Below are 18,464 nucleotides of genomic sequence, written 5' to 3' on the forward strand. Positions count from 1 at the left end.
TAGGTATTGGGGAATAATTGTAAACATGTTATATGTAATATATCTTATAAAAGATAGCAGCAACCCTGGGCGGAGAGAGAGACGAAGAAGACAGCAGATAGAGAGGATGTCAGTGTGTGTGTGTGCCTCTACCCAGGCCGCTGATCAAACAGCCGCAGTCCAAGAAGATAATCTGTTAGATAACTAGCGATAAACTGCCTTGAGACCGAACAGCTAAAGCCTGCGGAGTTTTTCTTTGGAAGCACGGGTTGGAGGAGGAATTTCACCACCACATGTGGCCCCAAAACAAGGCTGGGGTTCCCACAAACAAAAACACCTTTCTTATAAACAATCTTTGAGAAAAAAAGGAAAACACAGAATCTCAAGATTGGAAGAGACCTTCAAGTTCAGCAAGTCCGACCTATTCCCTGACACCTCAACTAAACCATGGCACCGAATGCCACATCCAATCTTTTTTTAAACATATCCAGGGATGGTGACTCCACCACCTCCCCAGACAGACCATTCCAGTATTTTATCACATTTTGCATGAAAAACTTTGTCCTGATATCCAACCTATATTTTCCTTGACACAGCCTGAGACTGTGACCTCTCGTTCCGTCAGTTGCTGCCTGGTGAAAGAGATCAACCCCCACCTGACTACAACCACTCTTCAAAAGTTGTAGAGAGTGATAAGGTCACCTCCAAGTCTCCTTTTCTCCAGGCTAAGCACCCCCAGCTCCCTCAGCTGTTCCTCATAGGACTTGTGTTCCAAGCCCCTCACCAACCTTGTTGCTTCCTCTGGACACGCTCAAGCATCTCATTGTCCTTCCCAAGCTGAGGGACCCAGAACTGGACACAGCACTCAAGTGCAGCCTCAGCAGTGCTCAGTACAGGGGAAGGATGACCTCCCTGCTCCTGCTGGCCACACCATTCCTGAGACAGGCCAGGATGCCACTGACCTTCTTGACCACCAGGGCAGACTGCTGGATCATGTTCAGCCAGCTGTTTACCAGTGCCCACCCAGGTCCCTTTCTGCCTGGGCACTGTCGGAACCCCGGCCTGGTTCAGGGGCTCCATGTGGTGGAAAAGTCTCTCCTCCAACCCATGCTTCCAAAGAAAACTCAGCAGTCTCTGTTGTTTGGTCTCAAGGCAGTTTATTGCAAGTTATCTAAAAGATTTTCTTCTGGGGCTGCTGTGGTTTGCTCACAGCTCAGGCAGAGGCACATACACACCCTGACATCCTCTCTGACCCCGACTGCTTCTTCTCTCCCCGCCCAGGGCTGCTGCTGTCTTTTATATGGTACATTACGTGTTACATGTTTACAGTTTTTCCCCAATGCCTATTACCTATATTAAAAGGTGCTCTTCTATTCTAAACCAATCCATAAGTGCCAACATCATCAAGAACATGGAGACAAGGAAGAAGAAAGAGGAGGAACAGGACCGGCCTGCATTCCTCCATATTAAAACTTCTGACCTCCATGTACAAAGTAAAATCCCCCCTGTACAGGTGCTAAAACTCCCTTGTACAATACTAAAAAATTCTTCCCTCTACTTTGTAACTACTTCTACTATAATGTCTAAACTTTTATCACTTCTTGTTCTTCCTGCAAGGTTGGTAAATCATTCCATGGCTCAGATCCAAAATCACAGCTGTTTCCAGCTGCCTGCCAGGGTCTCAAATGCTTCTGACCTGGGCCTGGAACTTCCAAAAATGTCTGAAGGACATTTTGAGTTCCAACATCTCCCCCTCCTGTTTGAACCAGAAACACCTGTTTTGCCACTTTGTTCATGGCCTGTCGAATGCACAGAAAAAATGCATGGCAGAACAAGCAGAAGAACTAGAAGCCCTATAAAAATATAAAAAGCTACTTTCAAAAGCTCCCTCCACAATGGTGAGAGATTAAAAAAGTTAATGAAATCATCCCACCAGGATCCTGTAACTTCTTTCAATTTGCTGATGCTGGTTTGTATTTGCTTTATATTTTCATGGGTAGATTTTGAGTGATCAGAAAAGTTCACACAGCCCATCCCCTCAAATTCTTCACACCCATGCCCATGTGATAGCAGCAAATAATCAATTGCCACCCTGTTCTGAAGTGTGGCTTGTCTTGCACTGTCGATATCTGTTAACATGTCATTCAGTGCAGAGGAAATGGCATAAGTGTGTTTGCTCAACCAACATGCTATGTGCTCCAATTGTGTCAAGGCCACCCCTGATGCTGCTTGGGGTGAGAAAATTGCCACTGGAATTCTCCGAGCCTTGTCCCAGATATAAACTTCATCATCACAATTTGGACTGTATTGCTCAATGGATCTTTTTTCCCTGTGTGTCTGCTCCCTTAAAATTTCCAAATCAGGGGTTATCAATGAGAGTTCCCCAATGCTGCATGGGCCACCCTTGATTTTTGCCGGGATAGCAGGCCAAATTCTGTCCCTGAAGATTAAAAACACTACCTTTGGTAAAATGGCTGGATTTTGGAGGGATGGTTTGCTCATCATTTTGGTGTAATTACACCAGGATGATGCATTTCTATAAAAGATTTGGTTTGGAGTGACATCTATTATGTGGTTATCTGTTTCTGCCACTCCCAATGGGTTAAATTTAATACAGAATTTCATTTTTGTTGACCCAAAGATGTCCAATTCTGGAGGTTCAAAGTGAGCCACAGGAAGGAACTGTGTCCAAACATGCCATCCTTCCACAGGATCTGAAAAAGACTTCAGAACTTTTGGAGGGATGCCTTTTGGGATTGGCCATTCCTCCACTGGCACACCTACCAAGCATGTTGAGAATGGTTTCCCTGGTTCTGAATGGGTCAGGCAAATGCTGTCCAGACCTGCTGCTTTTGCCAAAGTCTCCCACACCTTTTCCCTTGGTTGTCTCATGGGCAAGCCTGTCCCATTGCCCAAGACAACAGGTGAGAGAATGAAGCACATGAACACTATCTGTCTGAACCCCATGTCCATGTCCCCAACCTCTGTGAGAAACCCTGCAATACAGCAACACTTAAATAACACTTAATTTCCCCAAAAAAAACCCAAGTCTCTGAGTTGCCAGTCATTGTCTGATGAGGTATCTACAGTATCACTGTCTGCCTTCATCTGCATGCTCACTTTTCTTCTTGGGTCCACATCCACTGGCGTCTGCACCCGATAAGGTTTCACATGCCTTGCTGACACCCACTTTGATCCTTGTCCTATAGAAACATAAGCAAAACCCTTGCCCCAAGTTATTAATGTAAATGGACCTTCAATTTGTCCTGTCTCTAGGTATCTGACCAAAACTAAAGGATTCTCCCTTAGTTTTGCTTCTGTGCTGTTTGAAAAATGTCTGACAATTGGTGGAGTGGGCTCTGAGAATGAACCTTTTAAAAAATTCAACACATACAGAGCTTTGTTCAGCTGCATATAAGGTGTTGCACCTGCCTCCCCCCTTTTTTGTTTATCCAAAAGGGATTTCAGGGTGTGATGTGTTCTTTCAATGATTGCTTGACCTGAGGGAGAATGAGGAATACCGAAAATGTGTTTGACTCCCCATTTTTTCAGAAATTTGTCAAGCGCCTTGCCTATGTAAGTTTGACCATTATCTGTTTTTATTTCTTGTGGCACCCCTAATGATGCAAATGCTTGGAAAAAATGTCAGCAGGCATGTTCTGCGGTTTCCCCTGTATGTAATGATGCAAAAATTGCCCCAAAAATGTGTTGACTGAAACATGAATGTTTTTGAGCCTCCCAAAAGATGGATATTTTGTGACATCAGTTTGCCACAGCTGGAGACTTTGCAATCCTCTCGGATTGACTGCTCCTGTGGATGCAGGTGGCTGCACAAGCTGACAGTCTGGGCAAGCACAGATGATTTCCTTTGCTTGGCTTTTAGAAAGGCAAAAGGATTCTATCAATGCTTGTGCATTTTGGTGGAAAAATGCATGGCTCAATTTTGCTTGCTCGAAAATGTCTGGCAGTGTCTGTAAGATGGGCATTGTGAGCTTGTCTGCGTGAGCATTCCCTTCTGCTAAAAACCCTGGAAGTGAGGAATGCGCTCTGATGTGTGTAACAAAATATTTGTGCTCTCTGTTTTCTAGGATTGTTCTCATGCATGATGGGTATGAATATAAAATTTCATTGTCTGTGTGTTTTAAAAGTGATCCCTGTAATCGTTTGACCACATTTGCAACATACACTGAATCTGTGATCAGATTGAGGGTTCCTGAAATAACTGAAAAACCCTGACCACTGCTGCCAGTTCTGAGATTTGTGGTGAACCCTGTACCATTTTGATATCTGATTCCCATTTTCCCGTTTTTGGGTTTTGCCATGTGATCATTGATTTGTGGGTTTTCCCTGAACCATCAGTGAACACTGTCACCCTTTCCACTGGTTCCTGACTTATTTTTGTTTTTTCTCTAAAACTTATTTTTGCATTTAACATTCTGTGAGCTGGAAAATGAACTGTGCAAACTCCAGGATACCCTAACAATGCAATTGAAAAATCTTGTGACATTTGTCCACTCAAAATATTTTTTTCTTTAAAGGTAAATGAACGATTGAGAAATCTTTGCCTGACATTGTCAGCAACCTGGTCCTTGCCTTAATGATAATCTGAGCTATCATCTCTAAATCTGTGAGGGCCTGTAAGCTAAAAAAACCCACTCTATCAACAAAAGAGGGTCCATTTGAGATAAATCCCACTGAAAAATCAACCCATACAATTGTGCTGTTTCCCCCAGCACTGCCAAATGAAAAGGCAGTGATTTCACAAAGCGATGTGCTTGTCTCTGTTGAATCATATCTGTGATCTTAAGATCTTTCCGTGCTTCAGGTGTCAGAGTTCTGGGAGATTTGATGTTGTCCCCTTTCAAGAGGTCGAGCAATGATGAGATGTCATCATTTGTGATTCCCAAGATCGGTCTCATCCAGTTGATTTCCCCCAAAAGTTGTTACAAGTCCTGCAGATTGGTGACTTTTGTGTTGATTTCCAGTTTCTGTAGCCTTATTGTTTGCTTTGTGATCTTTCATCCCGGGTATTTCCAAGGTGCAATTTCTTGTATTTCTGGTGCATTGATTTCTAGTCCTGCTTTTTGCATCTGTGCGATCACACAGTCACGAACTTTCTGCACTGGTGTTGCTCTTAGTGTAATTTGCAAGAGCTGCCTTGACACACTTCTCAGTTTGGTCTCCCAACTGTTCCTCCATGATGGATGCGACATGTTGTGGTGTCCCCACCTTGCTGCACACCTCTATCACGTCTGCCAAGGTGGCCTGGTGCAGCATCATGCTGATCATTCTCCTGCATTCTGGGATGGCATTGGAAAAAGCGAGGCTTTTGATTATATGTGGCTTTACTCCCTCATTGGTCACTTGTTCCACTGCCTGGGAAAGAAAATCCACGAACAAGGAGAATGGCACCGAAGGACCCTGCTTGATCTCGGTGTAGATGTTGTCCTGGACTCCCGCCAGAGCAATTTGTAGAATTGCTCTTTGTGCAGCCTCTTTGATGTCGCTGAGCACGTTCCACAGAAGCCTCACTGCTTGTTGAGTCGGGTCACCTTCAGGAGGATCACCAGCAAGCTGCACCATAGTGAGGTTCGTGTTTGGTCCGCCTTGGTATCTGGCTCTCAGCTCCTCCAGGGATCTCCTCCACGCCTTCTGCCACACGAGAGCTTGGGTGTCTGTAAGAACTGATGTTGCAAGATATTTAAGATCATATGGTGTTAAATCATACATGCCAAAAATGCTTTTCAACATTTGTTTGAAGTATGGTGACAACAACCCACTCTCTCGAATGGCTTTGTCTAGGTCTTTGATTGCACCACGATCCAGGCGTTCCCACTTTGGGTTTTGGCCCTGAGCATCATAGATTGCTGGCATCATTATGTTTCCCAAGCCCTGCAATAAACCTTTTTCCTTTTCCAATTCTGCTTGAATGTCCTGCCAGTCCACTTTTGCGCTCTGCAAAGCTGTAAATTCAGTGGGTACTTACCTGTAGAATGGAGTCATCTGTTGTGACTGCAGCTTTGGTGCAGCAGCACTCAGTGATACAACAGTGTCTGCGGCATCTGCGAAGATGAAGGCTGGGAGCTTCTGGAGAAAAATGGAGCATCTGCTGTGGAGGAGAACACACGACTGCCCTGCATTATTTGGAAAATCTGCAGAAGGTGAACCAACAGCTCTGGATGCGACTCCAAGGCTGTGCTCAAGTACCGTAAAAGAAACTCAACAACCCCTTTTGATATTAAAATTGACTCTCCCTGACCCAAAAAATCGGCAGACCTTGATGTTGAAATTGTCCAAGCAGAGGCACCCTCCGAAGCAGTGATGCATACAGTATCATCTCTCCTCTTGGGCTGTTCTCGAGACAAGTTGTCTTGGTGAAGGTCAGGATGTTTTGTCTTGAGCTTTCTGCTCCCTCTCTCTGGAGTCCTTGGAGAGTGTGTGCATGTGCCTTTTTCTGGTGGAGGTTGGAGGTTGCTTGATGGATTGGCTTCTTGCCTCTGCCCACCCAGGGACGCCAGATGCCAGAGCCCACCTCTAGGTCTGGGGTGGCTCCATGTGGTGGAAAAGTCTCTCCTCCAACCCCTGCTTTCAAAGAAAGACTCAATAGTCTTCAGTTGTTTGGTCTCAAGGTAGTTTATTGCAAGTTATCTAAAAGATTTTCTTCTCTGGCTGCTGTGGTTTGCTCACAGCTCAGGCAGAGGCACACACACACCCTGACATCCTCTCTGACTCCCGACTGCTTCTTCTCCCCCCGCCCAGGGCTGCTGCTCTCTTTTATATGGTACATTATGTGTTACATGTTTGCAGTTTTTCCCCAATGCCTATTACCTATATTAAATGTGATTTTCTACTCTAAACCAATCTGTGAGTGCCAACATCACCAAGAACATGGAGGTAAGGAAGAAGAAAGAGGGAGGACAGGGCAGGCCCAAATCAATCCATCTTAAATCCTCTGACCCCCATGTACAAAACCAAAACCCCCCTGTACAGGACTTAAAATCCCCCTGTACAGCACTCAAAAATTCTTCCCTCTACTTTGTGTCTACTTCTACTCTAATATCTAAATTTTTGTGACTTCTTCTTCTTCCTGCAAGGTTGGTAAATCATTCCATGGCTCAAATCCAAAATCACAGCTGTTTCCAGCTGCCTGCCAGGGTCTCAAATGCTTCTGACCTGGGCCTGGAACTTCCAAAAATGTCTGAGGGACATTTTGAGTTCTGACAAAAACCCTCATACCTTCTCTCTGTAAACTTTCCAGAGGCAGTTCCACACAACAGTGACTCCTTCTCTTCCTTCTTCTACCTTCCACCACCCATGAAGGACTTTGCCAGAACTCACAGGCAAAGACTGAGAGCAGTAAACAGCCAGGGTGAGGGCAGGAGGAAGACAGTGACCCATGGAATTACCTGCCAGGAAGGCTGGGAGCACAGTGCCTGTCCAGCTCCCTGCAGGTCAGGGGGGCTGCAGGGACATCCAGTGCAGAGGCTGGGGAAGAGCAGGCAGGAATCACAGAGACAGTTTGGACTGGAACATCTTAAAGTCCCCCCCCCAACATGGGCAAGGACACTTTCCACTAAACCAGGTAGCTCCAAGCCCCATCAAATATAGCTTTGGAACACTTCCAGGGATGGGGCAGCCACAGCTGCACTGGGCAACCTGTGCTGGTGTTTTACCACCCTCACATGGAAGAATTTCTTTGTAATAACCCATCTAACCCTGTCTTCTGTCTATTTGAAGCCATTGCCCCTTGTCTTGTCCTCCCAGGCCATTGTCCCTCTCCAGTTCTTTTGGAGCCCTGTTGGTATCATAGGGCCTGGTTGGCAAGAGCATGGTGTGTATTGTGCTACAATTCAGAACTTCATAGGAGGTATAAGGTCATTGAAATTTAAATTGTATCACGTCACAAGAAAGAAAATACTCCTTGTCTCTACAGTTTTTGGAAGGAATTAAAGGAGGTTCAAATTTGTGTAGTTGAATGCAAAACGAATAACTTAGCACCTTGAATCATAAAGGAAATCAAAGACAAATATGAAATTAAGTCAGATATCATACTTGTGCCTTATTACTTCATTGTTTGCCTTAAGTAACGTGATCCTGCCCATGAGTCAACCAAAAACCAATATTTGTGTGACAAGGCACAAATACCTTGTCTCCTTCAGTGTATCCAACAGAGGTTTGACAAAGCTGTCCAAGAAGTGTTCGTGGTTCAAACAGGAGGGGGAGATGTTGGAACCCTGGTTACTGAGAATTTTAGACTTTCTGTGCTGACAGGCACTGACCCCCAAGAGAACACTGCATTTGACCTAAGGCCATGGAGAAGGCTTCCAAAATTTAATGATAGAACTGGGATTATGGGTATGTAGTTTGAATAGAAGTGTGTAATATCACATGGTGGAAAACTTAGAATTTAAGGTTTTGGAATATAGTAATATATATATATATATGTGGCAAGATGGAGGTTTTAGGGTGGTTGTTAGTCCTTCTTCTCCACCTTCTTCTTCATGGATTTGGGTGATACTGTGTAATTGGATAAAAAAGTCCGCATTGTGTGTCATGGGTGGTTGGTTATTGGGTTAAAAGCAAAAATATTTTAGGTATCATTTCTTAATTGGACAGTTTATCCTTAAAACACCTTGTAAGAGATACAGCTCCATTTTTAATTTGTTAGTGAAGTGCTGTAGAACTCATGACTGTAATATAGATAAGAATTAATAAACATCTGAGTCCAAACAAGAAATACCATCTCAAGCATTTAATCCTGACCTTGGCAGAAAAATGAAGTGAAGAATCCAGAGAGCCCCTTAGGCAGTGGAAGAGGCTCGCAGTTCTCAGAACCTTCTTGTCTCCAGACTGAACAGCACAGGGTGTCCCAGCCTGTCTCCACAGCACACGGGCTCCAGCCCTCAAGAGCATCTCCATGGCCTCCTCTGGACTCATCCAGGTGCTCCACACCCTTCTGAGGTTGGGGATCCCAGAGCTGGAAGCAGCTCTGCAGGTGGGGTCTCAGCTGAGCAGAGGGGCAGAACTCCCCCTTGCCCTGCTGCCCGCAGTGGCTGGGGGCCAGCCCAGGCCACGGCAGAGCAGATTCACTCACCTGGCACTGAGAGACCTCCCACAGCCTTGGCCAGCAGCTCTGGGTGACTCCCCAGGCTGCTCATGCCAGCTCTGCGCTGCCAGCAGCCCCATCCAGGCAGAGCAGCTGAGGTGGGCCAGGCTCCAGGCAGCCCCTTCCAGCTTCCACAGGCAGCTCCTCCGTTGCTTTTCTGCCCTGGATCTCCAGGGAATAGGGAGTGTCAGCCTTGCAGGAGGACAAAGGTGGTGGGGCTGGGGCTCTGGGGTCCAAAGAAGCACCTCAAGGAGCTCCTGGCCACACTGTGCAGGGACAGGATGGGGTGGACCACATCAGGCCAGGTAAATGCATGGTTCAGGGAAGAAAGTCCTGTAAAGGGCAGGGCTGGAGCACCAGGATTGGTCTGAGAGCTCAGCATCCTCCTGTGGGACAAGGAGAGGCCCCAGGCAATTGGGACAGGTTCCTTGTGCCCACCCCTCTGGGCATAGCCCCTGGCTCAGCCCAGCAAGCACCTCCTGAATGATGAAGGTGGCTAAGAGGAGAGTTTCACATATGACCAAAGGGTACAATGTCTTGCAGGATCAAATACTGTCTTGTTTATGACAGCTTTTCAACTTTCCTTTCAAGCACAGTCTCAAACTCTAGCAACTCTAAAATCTCACTTGGAGCTGATAAATTTTTAATATGATCAGCTCTGACTGCATACCTGGACAGCAGCAATGTGTCTGTCCTCATTGATGTCAAGGCCCGGAATACTGCAGGATTCTCAGCAAGCAGCTAGTGCAATGATCACAAATAAAGACCTCACTCTGGGGTGAAAATTAAAGTGGAATAAATTTAAGAATTCCATTTTTGTTAAAATAAATTTTTGAAAGCTACATTGGAATACATCTACTGCCACAATGGGGTTTTTTTTGAGCACACAAATAAACTAGGGCCTGTTTCTGTACCAGTATACTTGAGCATAATCACCCATTCCTAGCCAGAACTACTGAAGTTTGAAACCTTGTTTATATGAATCCCAAGACAACATTAGTAGCTTCGCTTTTTTAGGACTTCACAAATGTATTAGGCTGTAAGTGTTGTTATTTATTTAGTGACACACACACAAAATAAAAGACTGGAACACAGCATTAATCTATAATTAAGATGGCTTGACATAACATGCCAGAATAATCCATGTGACCTGTGGTGTGGGGATCACTGGGCTCCAGGATGGTTTGGATGAATGGAGACAAGAGATCTCTGAAGGCTGCTCTTGGGATATCAGGTTTATTGGGGATGGAGAAAGGTCCTGCTTGGAGCTGCCAGACACAGCACATGGCAAGGCTTGAGGGGATGGGGAGAGACAAGGGGTAGAGAGGATGCTCTAGGAAAGGGTGGAAGTTCCAAGGGGGTGGGGGTTCCAAGAGAGCATCTGGAACCTCAGAGACCCCTTATCAGGGGGCTTCAAGGTGGGCTGGAACAAGATTGGGCCAATGGTGTCACAGACACCTGATGTTTTAGGGGAGGGATACAGGTGCAGGGTGACCCATACATTTTGGGGGTTGAGATAGAACAGTCCACTTGACTTTTGGACTTATCTGTAGGTAAGGGCATTGTCCAGCCAGTAGGGGGGATTGTTTTCATCCTGGCTGTACTATTGTGAATCTTCTGCCAGGCAATTATATTTATTCATCCTTCCCAACACTGTGGTATGGCCTTTTTCTCCAGGGCTTCTTGCTATTCATGTCTACATACAATTAGATTGTGTGGAGTTTGGTCATGTGTCTGACTCACTTAGAGGGTATGTGCTGCTTTGGTGGCTATTTAATATGCTGTTTGATCTCTTGCCATTAAAAAAAAAAAATAAATAATAAAAAAAAAATATATATATATACATATATAAATTAATACACTGATACACTGAGACAATGCAATGAGGAGCACAGACAATGCAATAAGGAGCATTTAAGACACTAAGAAATTCCGAGGTCAGGCATTCGTAGGACTAGACAGTTTCTAGAAGAGAACAGAGCCAGCTGCAATTATTCCACCTGCAATGAGAACTGCTTCTTTACAGGCCTGAGCACGCCTATCCCCATCAGTTTGTGAAGTTTTAGTGTGGGAAGGAGTGGTGTGGCCCAGTAAAGTGAAGGATCTGAACGATAACAATCGTCTTCCAGTGAGAACAGAGGACATGGTTGCCTCAGTGAAGGTTTCCCTCTGCTTTCACATGGGTCTCAGGAGGCTCACTTGATGATGGCATTGTTCACCTTTAAAACTGCAAACACACTTCTGCAATAGAAGTGGTATTCTGCAATATAAGGGGTATTGGAGGCGGGGAGAGCAGAGAAAGGAATGCTTCCTCTCAAACCACAAGGCTGGTGGAGATGCTGGATCCCAGTTATCATCTATTTTGCCTGGTATCCTCCTTGCAACAGTGAATGCCCAGGAAAGAAGCCAGGAAACCTGTAGACATGTCCTGACACTTCCCAGAAAACTCTTCAGAGCTTTGACCTGTCTGATTCTGTTCCTGAGCCAGTGCTGGTATTTTGCCCCAAACAATACCAGATAAGATACATTCCAAGCTCTACCACACAGACAAATGAAGAGTGAAACAAAACTTTGTGTGAAATTGTATCCATTTCATGGAAGTTGTTTTTTTCCACCTAAGATATCCAGAGCAATCAAAAAGAGTATTTTAAAGCTCAATGAATGTGTGATTGCATACATTTGACAAATATTTTGCAATTGTGTAATGTGTCTGTTGTGGAAATCAAAAGTGATATTCCCAGAGCAAGATTGTGCCTGAGCTTCATTGGTCAAATGTTGAATTTGATGGTTTTGGAGCTCTTTTCCAACTGATGTGATTCTGTAATGCTGTGAATCTATGAAGGAGAGATGTGCAGCATGGGGCCCCACTCAGTTCTCAGGGCAGTCCATCACTCCCAGAGCATGCCACGCTCTCTAGATTGTACCAGCCAAAACCAGAGGAGCCATTGTCAGGCCAGGGCTTTGTAGATATGAGACATTCCCTGGCTGGCAGCAGTCCTACCAGCTACCCTGATTTTGCTTCAAAGGATCAAGGGAGCAGTTATAATGGTATCAGTGCGGTGAATTTCGATTCTTGCTCTCCACCTGATAATTCAACACTTAGAAAACCTTCCATTGCAAGCTGAGAGCTGCAGTACAGCCATGTGCAGTGTCCCTGATGAAGTCAGCAAGACTAAAGCTCTCTCTGGTGGTATATTTCAGTCGTTGCAGTTTCCTTTCCCTCCCATTCCAAGCACCCTGGGTGCTGTCCCTCCCTTTCCTGATGAACCCACCCCAAGCTGTACCAGGATCAGAGACAGCACTGGAGCAAGCAGCGAGCATTGTCCTGCTTGAACAGAGCCCAGCACATCTGGGATAAGACAAGACAGGACAGAGGGTGAGCTGGAAACTGTATCTAAATCTGCATGGTCAGAAAATTTCCATGTATTGGCATTTATGAGTGTTTCATACATGTCATTAAGCCCAAACACATCCAGGAGCTCAGGAAATAAAATCTACCTCAGGTTTTAATTATTTTATTGTTATTCATGTTCTTACAGGTACTATTTCTTACCACAGCAAAATATAATCTCTCTGCCTTTTTAGTCCCAGGAGAGAGCTTGGAACAGCAGATACGATTATGTTCAAATTCAATTTCTGTTCATAGCACTGACTGCTGAGAAGCTATCACTAAATTCACTTGCTTCTTCCAAGGCACAAACACAACAAGTAAGTTAATGCCCTGGGAATAAAAAGAGGCAGAATAGTCATAGCTTGTATAATTTGCTTCTGATTTTTCCGAGTAGAGTTCACAGCAGTGGAGGATTTATGTTTAATATGGGTAGTGTTAGTGCAGGTTTATATAATTATAAGGCAATATGACTTCCTGTCCTTTCACATAATGTCATTAGGCACCTTTTGGGGGGGAATGTGTCCTAAATGAAAAAAAAAAAAAAAGCTTCTACAAAATGAAAAATGCATGATACTAAGGAATCCTTCAGTCTCCAAGTCAAAAGTTAAAGCAGAGACTGTGTTGTTTCTTTACATGCATAATATTCACGTCTGTCAACAACAGCCCACTTACATTTTGAACACTGGGAAAAAATCAGATGTCACACAGACGGTCAGATTATGGCTGTCTCCTTATTAGGCATCTATGTGTATTCAGCACAGGTTTGCCATTCACCATCTTGTGTGAACAATGGGTTTCAGTGAATTGCCTTCTCATTCCAATGACCTATGTGTACCTTTTGGCAAACACATCAAAGGGAGTCAGGAGATTCTGGAGACACAAACATCTGGGTAATGCTCAACAGTTCATCTGATTGATGTACGGTATACACAATTATCTTTTGTACAGGTAGATACACATGTATGTGTATATATGTACATATGTGTATGTAGATGGATTTTTGCTTTCTGTATAATGAACTAACACATGACTGGGAAAATCACATGCAGAATTTCAGACCTGTGACTTCAGTACAACTGTTCATAGGTAAAAATGAAACATTTGCTTAAGTACTTTGTTAAGCTTAAGGGTTTGGTTTACATTGGTACCTAGGCAACTTGGAATGATGTGCAGGAACAGGAAGATTTCATAAGCAAACTTTTTATTTCATAAGAAATAGCTGCACGTGCCAAGATTAAAAAGCCTTTAGCACTTTGTCAGGTTTTGGAAGAATTGAAGACAAACAAATATATTTACTAAGAATCTGCTGTTGATTCTGTCTCTGTCGCAGAGACATAGACAGGTGTCCAGTCTGCCACATGAGGAAAACTCATTCAGTCTTACTTGTTATCCTTCTAAAGTTTGCCATTCCTGTTAAGTAATAATGCAGGGAAGACCCTTAAATCAACCAAGAAACTTGTGTCCTGTATCATTGTCCTAACAATTCTTGCAAGCCTGAATTTCCATGTGTTTGAAGAAGTATTTCTTTATTTAAAAGACAGGTCCTGATGTTTGCTTTATGGCAGAGGATCACTGGTGTGTGCTCCAGGAGCAGCACGCTGTAGGTGACTGCGAGCACACAGAGCTGTACTACAAACATACATAAAATTTTGGCAGTACATTTATAGTGCTCCTTGCAGAAACATACCTGAACATCTTTGCCCCAGCCCTGGTGGACAGAGAGGCTTTCAGTGGTGGTTTCACACAGGCAGGCTAGAACAGGTACCTGGCATGGCTGGCAAGGGCTGTTTTTTAAAGGAGGATTCCTCCAGCTGATGTAATGCGCTGTGCCAAACTTGACCTCATTCCATCCCAGCAGTTTAGAGGTGTAAGTCTCCCTGTCACTTTTCATAGTACTTTGTTCATTGCTGAAACTGGTGTCTCACCTAAGACAGTGGGCACCAGGGAAACAACATTTTCATCCATTTCAAAAGAAGATTCAAGAGCAATTGCAATATTTTCTTCTTCTGGCTTACTTCTAGCCTGCTACAGAGTCCAGAGTAAAGAGTAAGGTGATGATACAGGGGAGGAAACCTCTGGCAGAGCTACCAGTCTGGCACTGAATCAGAAGCAATGTGCTGACCTTTGTCTGCAGAGGACACCAAGCTCCCCAGCACTTGTTCAGGCTTGATCTGAACACAGAAACAATGGTGCAAAGTCACTGCTCACCAATGACTCCTGAAATCTTAGCTCACACTTCTCCCCAGTGTGTCAAGGGCTGGGGGCAGAGCTGGGACTATGGTCTGGAGCTGTTACTGTCTAAATACAGGAGAAAATAGTGCCACTGGATCTGGCCTTGCCTTCATAAAAGCTTAAGTAAAGCTGCCTAGACCTCAAGCTTTAGCGTGTGTTTTTTCTGCCATGATAGTATGGCTACTTCTTCTCTTCTTCCACAGGGGTTTTATATTGTCTATAGGAAATTTGAGCATTGCATCAAAGACTGCTTTCCATGCATACAGAAACAGGTACCATTTCACACACAGAACATGCACAATTTCCCTCTTAGTGCATGATGTCCAAGTGAGTTCTTGTCCTTCACTTCTCTTCCAACCCCTTTGGAGCCACCCCAGAGACTGGTTCTCAATAGATGGTGCTTCTTAAGCCAACAAGCCAACTTTGTTTGCTTTAGAATTTAGCAAGAATGGCTTTATCTTTATTAATAAATGACCAGAAGCCAGGTAAACAGGAAAGTGGCAAAACGGTTGATTATGTACAATAAAGAACTGACAGCTACAGCATGATGGAGTTAAACATTAACCTGCATTGTGTTTGTAAATGGATAAGTGGTATATAATCACCTTGTTACTTATACCAGTCTTGTGAAACTGAAAAGCAGATTAATTTAGCAATGTATACTATCAGTAAAATGGTATTAAAGCTCTTCTTCTAGAGCAGCCCTGGAGAGAAGGACCTGGGGGTGCTGGTGGGGAGAGGCTGGCCATGCCCTGGCCATTGGCAGCCCAGAACCCGCCGTGTGCTGGGCTCATGCCAAGCCCCGTGGGCAGCAGGGCAGGGAGGGGATTCTGCCCCTCTGCCCCGCTCTGCTGAGACCCCACCTGCAGGGCTGCATCAGCTCTGGGCTCAGCACAGCAAGGACAGGGACCTGCTGCAGCCAGGCCAGAGGAGCACCGAGGGGAGCAGAGGGATGGAGCAGCTCTGCTGGGAGGAGAGGCTGGGAGAACTGGGATTGTTCAGCCTGGAACAACCCCAGAGAAGGGGTTGGGGTGACCTAATTGTGCCTTTACAGTATCTGAAAGGATACTGGAAAGATGGAGAGAGACTAAAGGCCTGGAGTGAGAGGACAAGGGGGAACAGCTTCAAACTGAGTAGGTTTAGATGAGATTAGGATTAAATTATTTACTATCAGGGTGGTAAAACCCTGGCATAGGTTGCCCAGAGAAGCTGTGGCTGCCCCATCCCTGGGAGTGTTCAAGGCCAGGCTGGATGGGGCTCTGAGCAACCTGGGATAGTGTAAGGTGTCCCTGCCCATGGCAGGGGGTTGGAACAAAATAATCTTTAATGTCCCTTCCAACCCAGGCCATTCTACGATTCTATAATTCAAGCATCACTAAAACATCACATTCTTAAACTAGAGAAGCAGCAGAACTGAACCATGGCCAGACGGAATTGTTTCCTCCCTGTCCCACAAATCAAACTCTAAGCTGAAATGGACATTCAAGACAACCTTCAAACCAGTGTTTAAACCTGCACCTGCTGTCAACCAAAATGGAGCTTGGACTGCTTCCTACCAAGCCTCCTCCCTCTCCTGAAAATCTGGCTGTTAAATTTGCCTAGTGGTATTGTACCATAATCTGTCTTCTAGACACAAACACTGTCAAAATACTGTTAATTAGTGTATGATAATCCACTGGTAAACTACTGTTCCTAAAAAAAAAAAAAAAAAAAAAAAATTAAAAACAAGCAATGAATTGGCTCATGTTGGAGCTGTCTGCTGCATTGTACAAAGTGCCTGCTTCACTGGACAACTAATCCAAAGTAATCCTCTTTTGAGATCACTGATTCATCATCTGATTTGTACTCTGATTTGCACCAGGAATGCCTGCTGTGGCAAATTATTCCAAAGTGGCAGATTATATTATTTTTCACTACCTACACTTTGATCTCCAGAAACTAAGAGACAGCACAGACTTTCCAACAGCTGATGAAATAAAACAGAAAAAAAAATATGATCCACATATTTTTATGAAGTCTCCTACTGGGAATAAACCTAAAATAAACATTGTATTTTGGCAGTCATGCCTCAACTATATGTGAAGAGAACGTTCATAGATTAAAAGCTTTGCTTTTAGCTTTTCCATAATCCTATCCTCCAGCATCCCATTTCCTTTTTCTGCCTAATGACTCACAATTCTGTCAACCTCTCCAACTAATGCCTAGGTGTACTTTCTCTTTTGCTCCCACAGCTCTTGTTGCTGGAAGAATTCTGACCTGGTGAATGCTCTGGACTTTGATAGAGGAAGGCTGGTTTGGGATTATCTTTGTTGCAGGGCCCCTCTTTGATCTGTGGTACCTCACTGGACTAATTGCTGACTTGATTCCCCCTCTGTGAAATAAAGACAACCATCTGCCCACTCCTTCACCTCTCATTAGCATTTAGTTGTATTTATTACTTAGGTCACAAGATCTGTGTGGTAGGGCAGGTTTCTTACTGTTTGCCTGTAGTGTCTGACACAGTGAGGCCAGTCTGGGTCAGAACATTAGACTCAAGCCTACCACAAAAATAGCAATATTATTTGCTAGTGATAAGAGTGTGTTTAATATTTTAACAAAGTTAACACCTGAAAGAAGAACATTCTTTGATTTTTACCTTACTGCATTCCTATTTCCTAACTATAAAATAAAGGTTAACAACAATTTACATGTTAGTATATGTCTGGTGGGGTTTTGTATATAAAATACTGTGGGGTTTTTTTGGGTTCTATAGGATTGTTTTACTTTTGTACGATTGTTCTGTATTCTTAATCGAGTATTTCACCCCCCAAATTGCCCTTTCATTAATTAATTTCAGCAGTTCAAGAACTAAAGGGAAATAAAGTCAAGTGTCATGAGATACAGTAAGACTGCAGAATCTAGCACTTTCTTCACAGTTGTATGTGCCACCTCATTATCATATTCATTATGTGGATGTATAATGTCACGTAATTAATATGGGAAGTTCTGCCATGTGTTTTCTTTCTCTTCAGTTACATAGATTTAAGTTAACATTAACTAAATCCATAAAATAAAACAGGATTACAAACTGGGAATAGAAGAGTACAGAGGAGATAAAAGGACAGAAATACATTCATATTTCAGAAAGTTTTGGATTCATGGCTATGACACTTTGCCATATCTCATGAATACACAGGGTGATGGTCTCTGGATGAGGTACAGCAATAATATCAACAGTCATTTGAAAAGCATTGATGTTACTAATTAGCTTGAGGCTGATTTTTATGAAGCCTGTCAGATTTCTTAGGTAGCTGTATGATATATCCAGCAGAACTGATAATTGGCAAGAAGCAATTAACCACATTTCTCTTTGGTGCTTGCCAAAAACGTTTGAACTTCCAAATAGCAACAGTGCCAATGAATATAAACAAATGCAAACTTGTCATGGCAGGTTGAGCTGCTTGTGCAGTGACTCTGATGGAAATGGATGTTTTCATAATGCACCCAGGTTTGATTGTCAGAAATTTCAAAAGAAACCCACAGCACATCCTTTGCATCACTTTTAATGAAGCCGCAGTTTTCATTCTTAGCTATTTCTTGTTGCCTGAGCAACAATGGTTTCGATTTAGCTTTCTTTGTTTCTCAATTTTAGTCAAATTAAACAGGGAAAGAAAAAAAAAAAAACAAAACAGCAGCATGGAACTCAGCAAAAAGTGCTTTGCTTTTCTAGCCCCATCTCCCATAGATTCACTGACTACCCAAACTGTGCCCCAACAG

The 18,464-nt window shown here is 43.9% G+C and overlaps 1 protein-coding gene across 1 annotated transcript; it reads right to left on the reverse strand.

Annotated features, from left to right (window-relative positions):
• Positions 1-311: 311 nt before the first annotated feature.
• On the reverse strand, positions 312-2,954 carry LOC146768583 (uncharacterized). The gene is given in 2 exon segments (XM_085593251.1): positions 312-1,790; positions 1,792-2,954. Coding segments are annotated over 2 exon segments (1,389 nt in total). The 5' UTR covers positions 2,953-2,954; the 3' UTR covers positions 312-1,562.
• Positions 2,955-18,464: the final 15,510 nt, after the last annotated feature.

Source organism: Lonchura striata, chromosome 1 (assembly GCF_050655825.1).
Source record: "Lonchura striata isolate lonStrDom1 chromosome 1, ASM5065582v1, whole genome shotgun sequence".
In the NCBI taxonomy this organism is placed as follows: domain Eukaryota; kingdom Metazoa; phylum Chordata; class Aves; order Passeriformes; family Estrildidae; genus Lonchura; species Lonchura striata.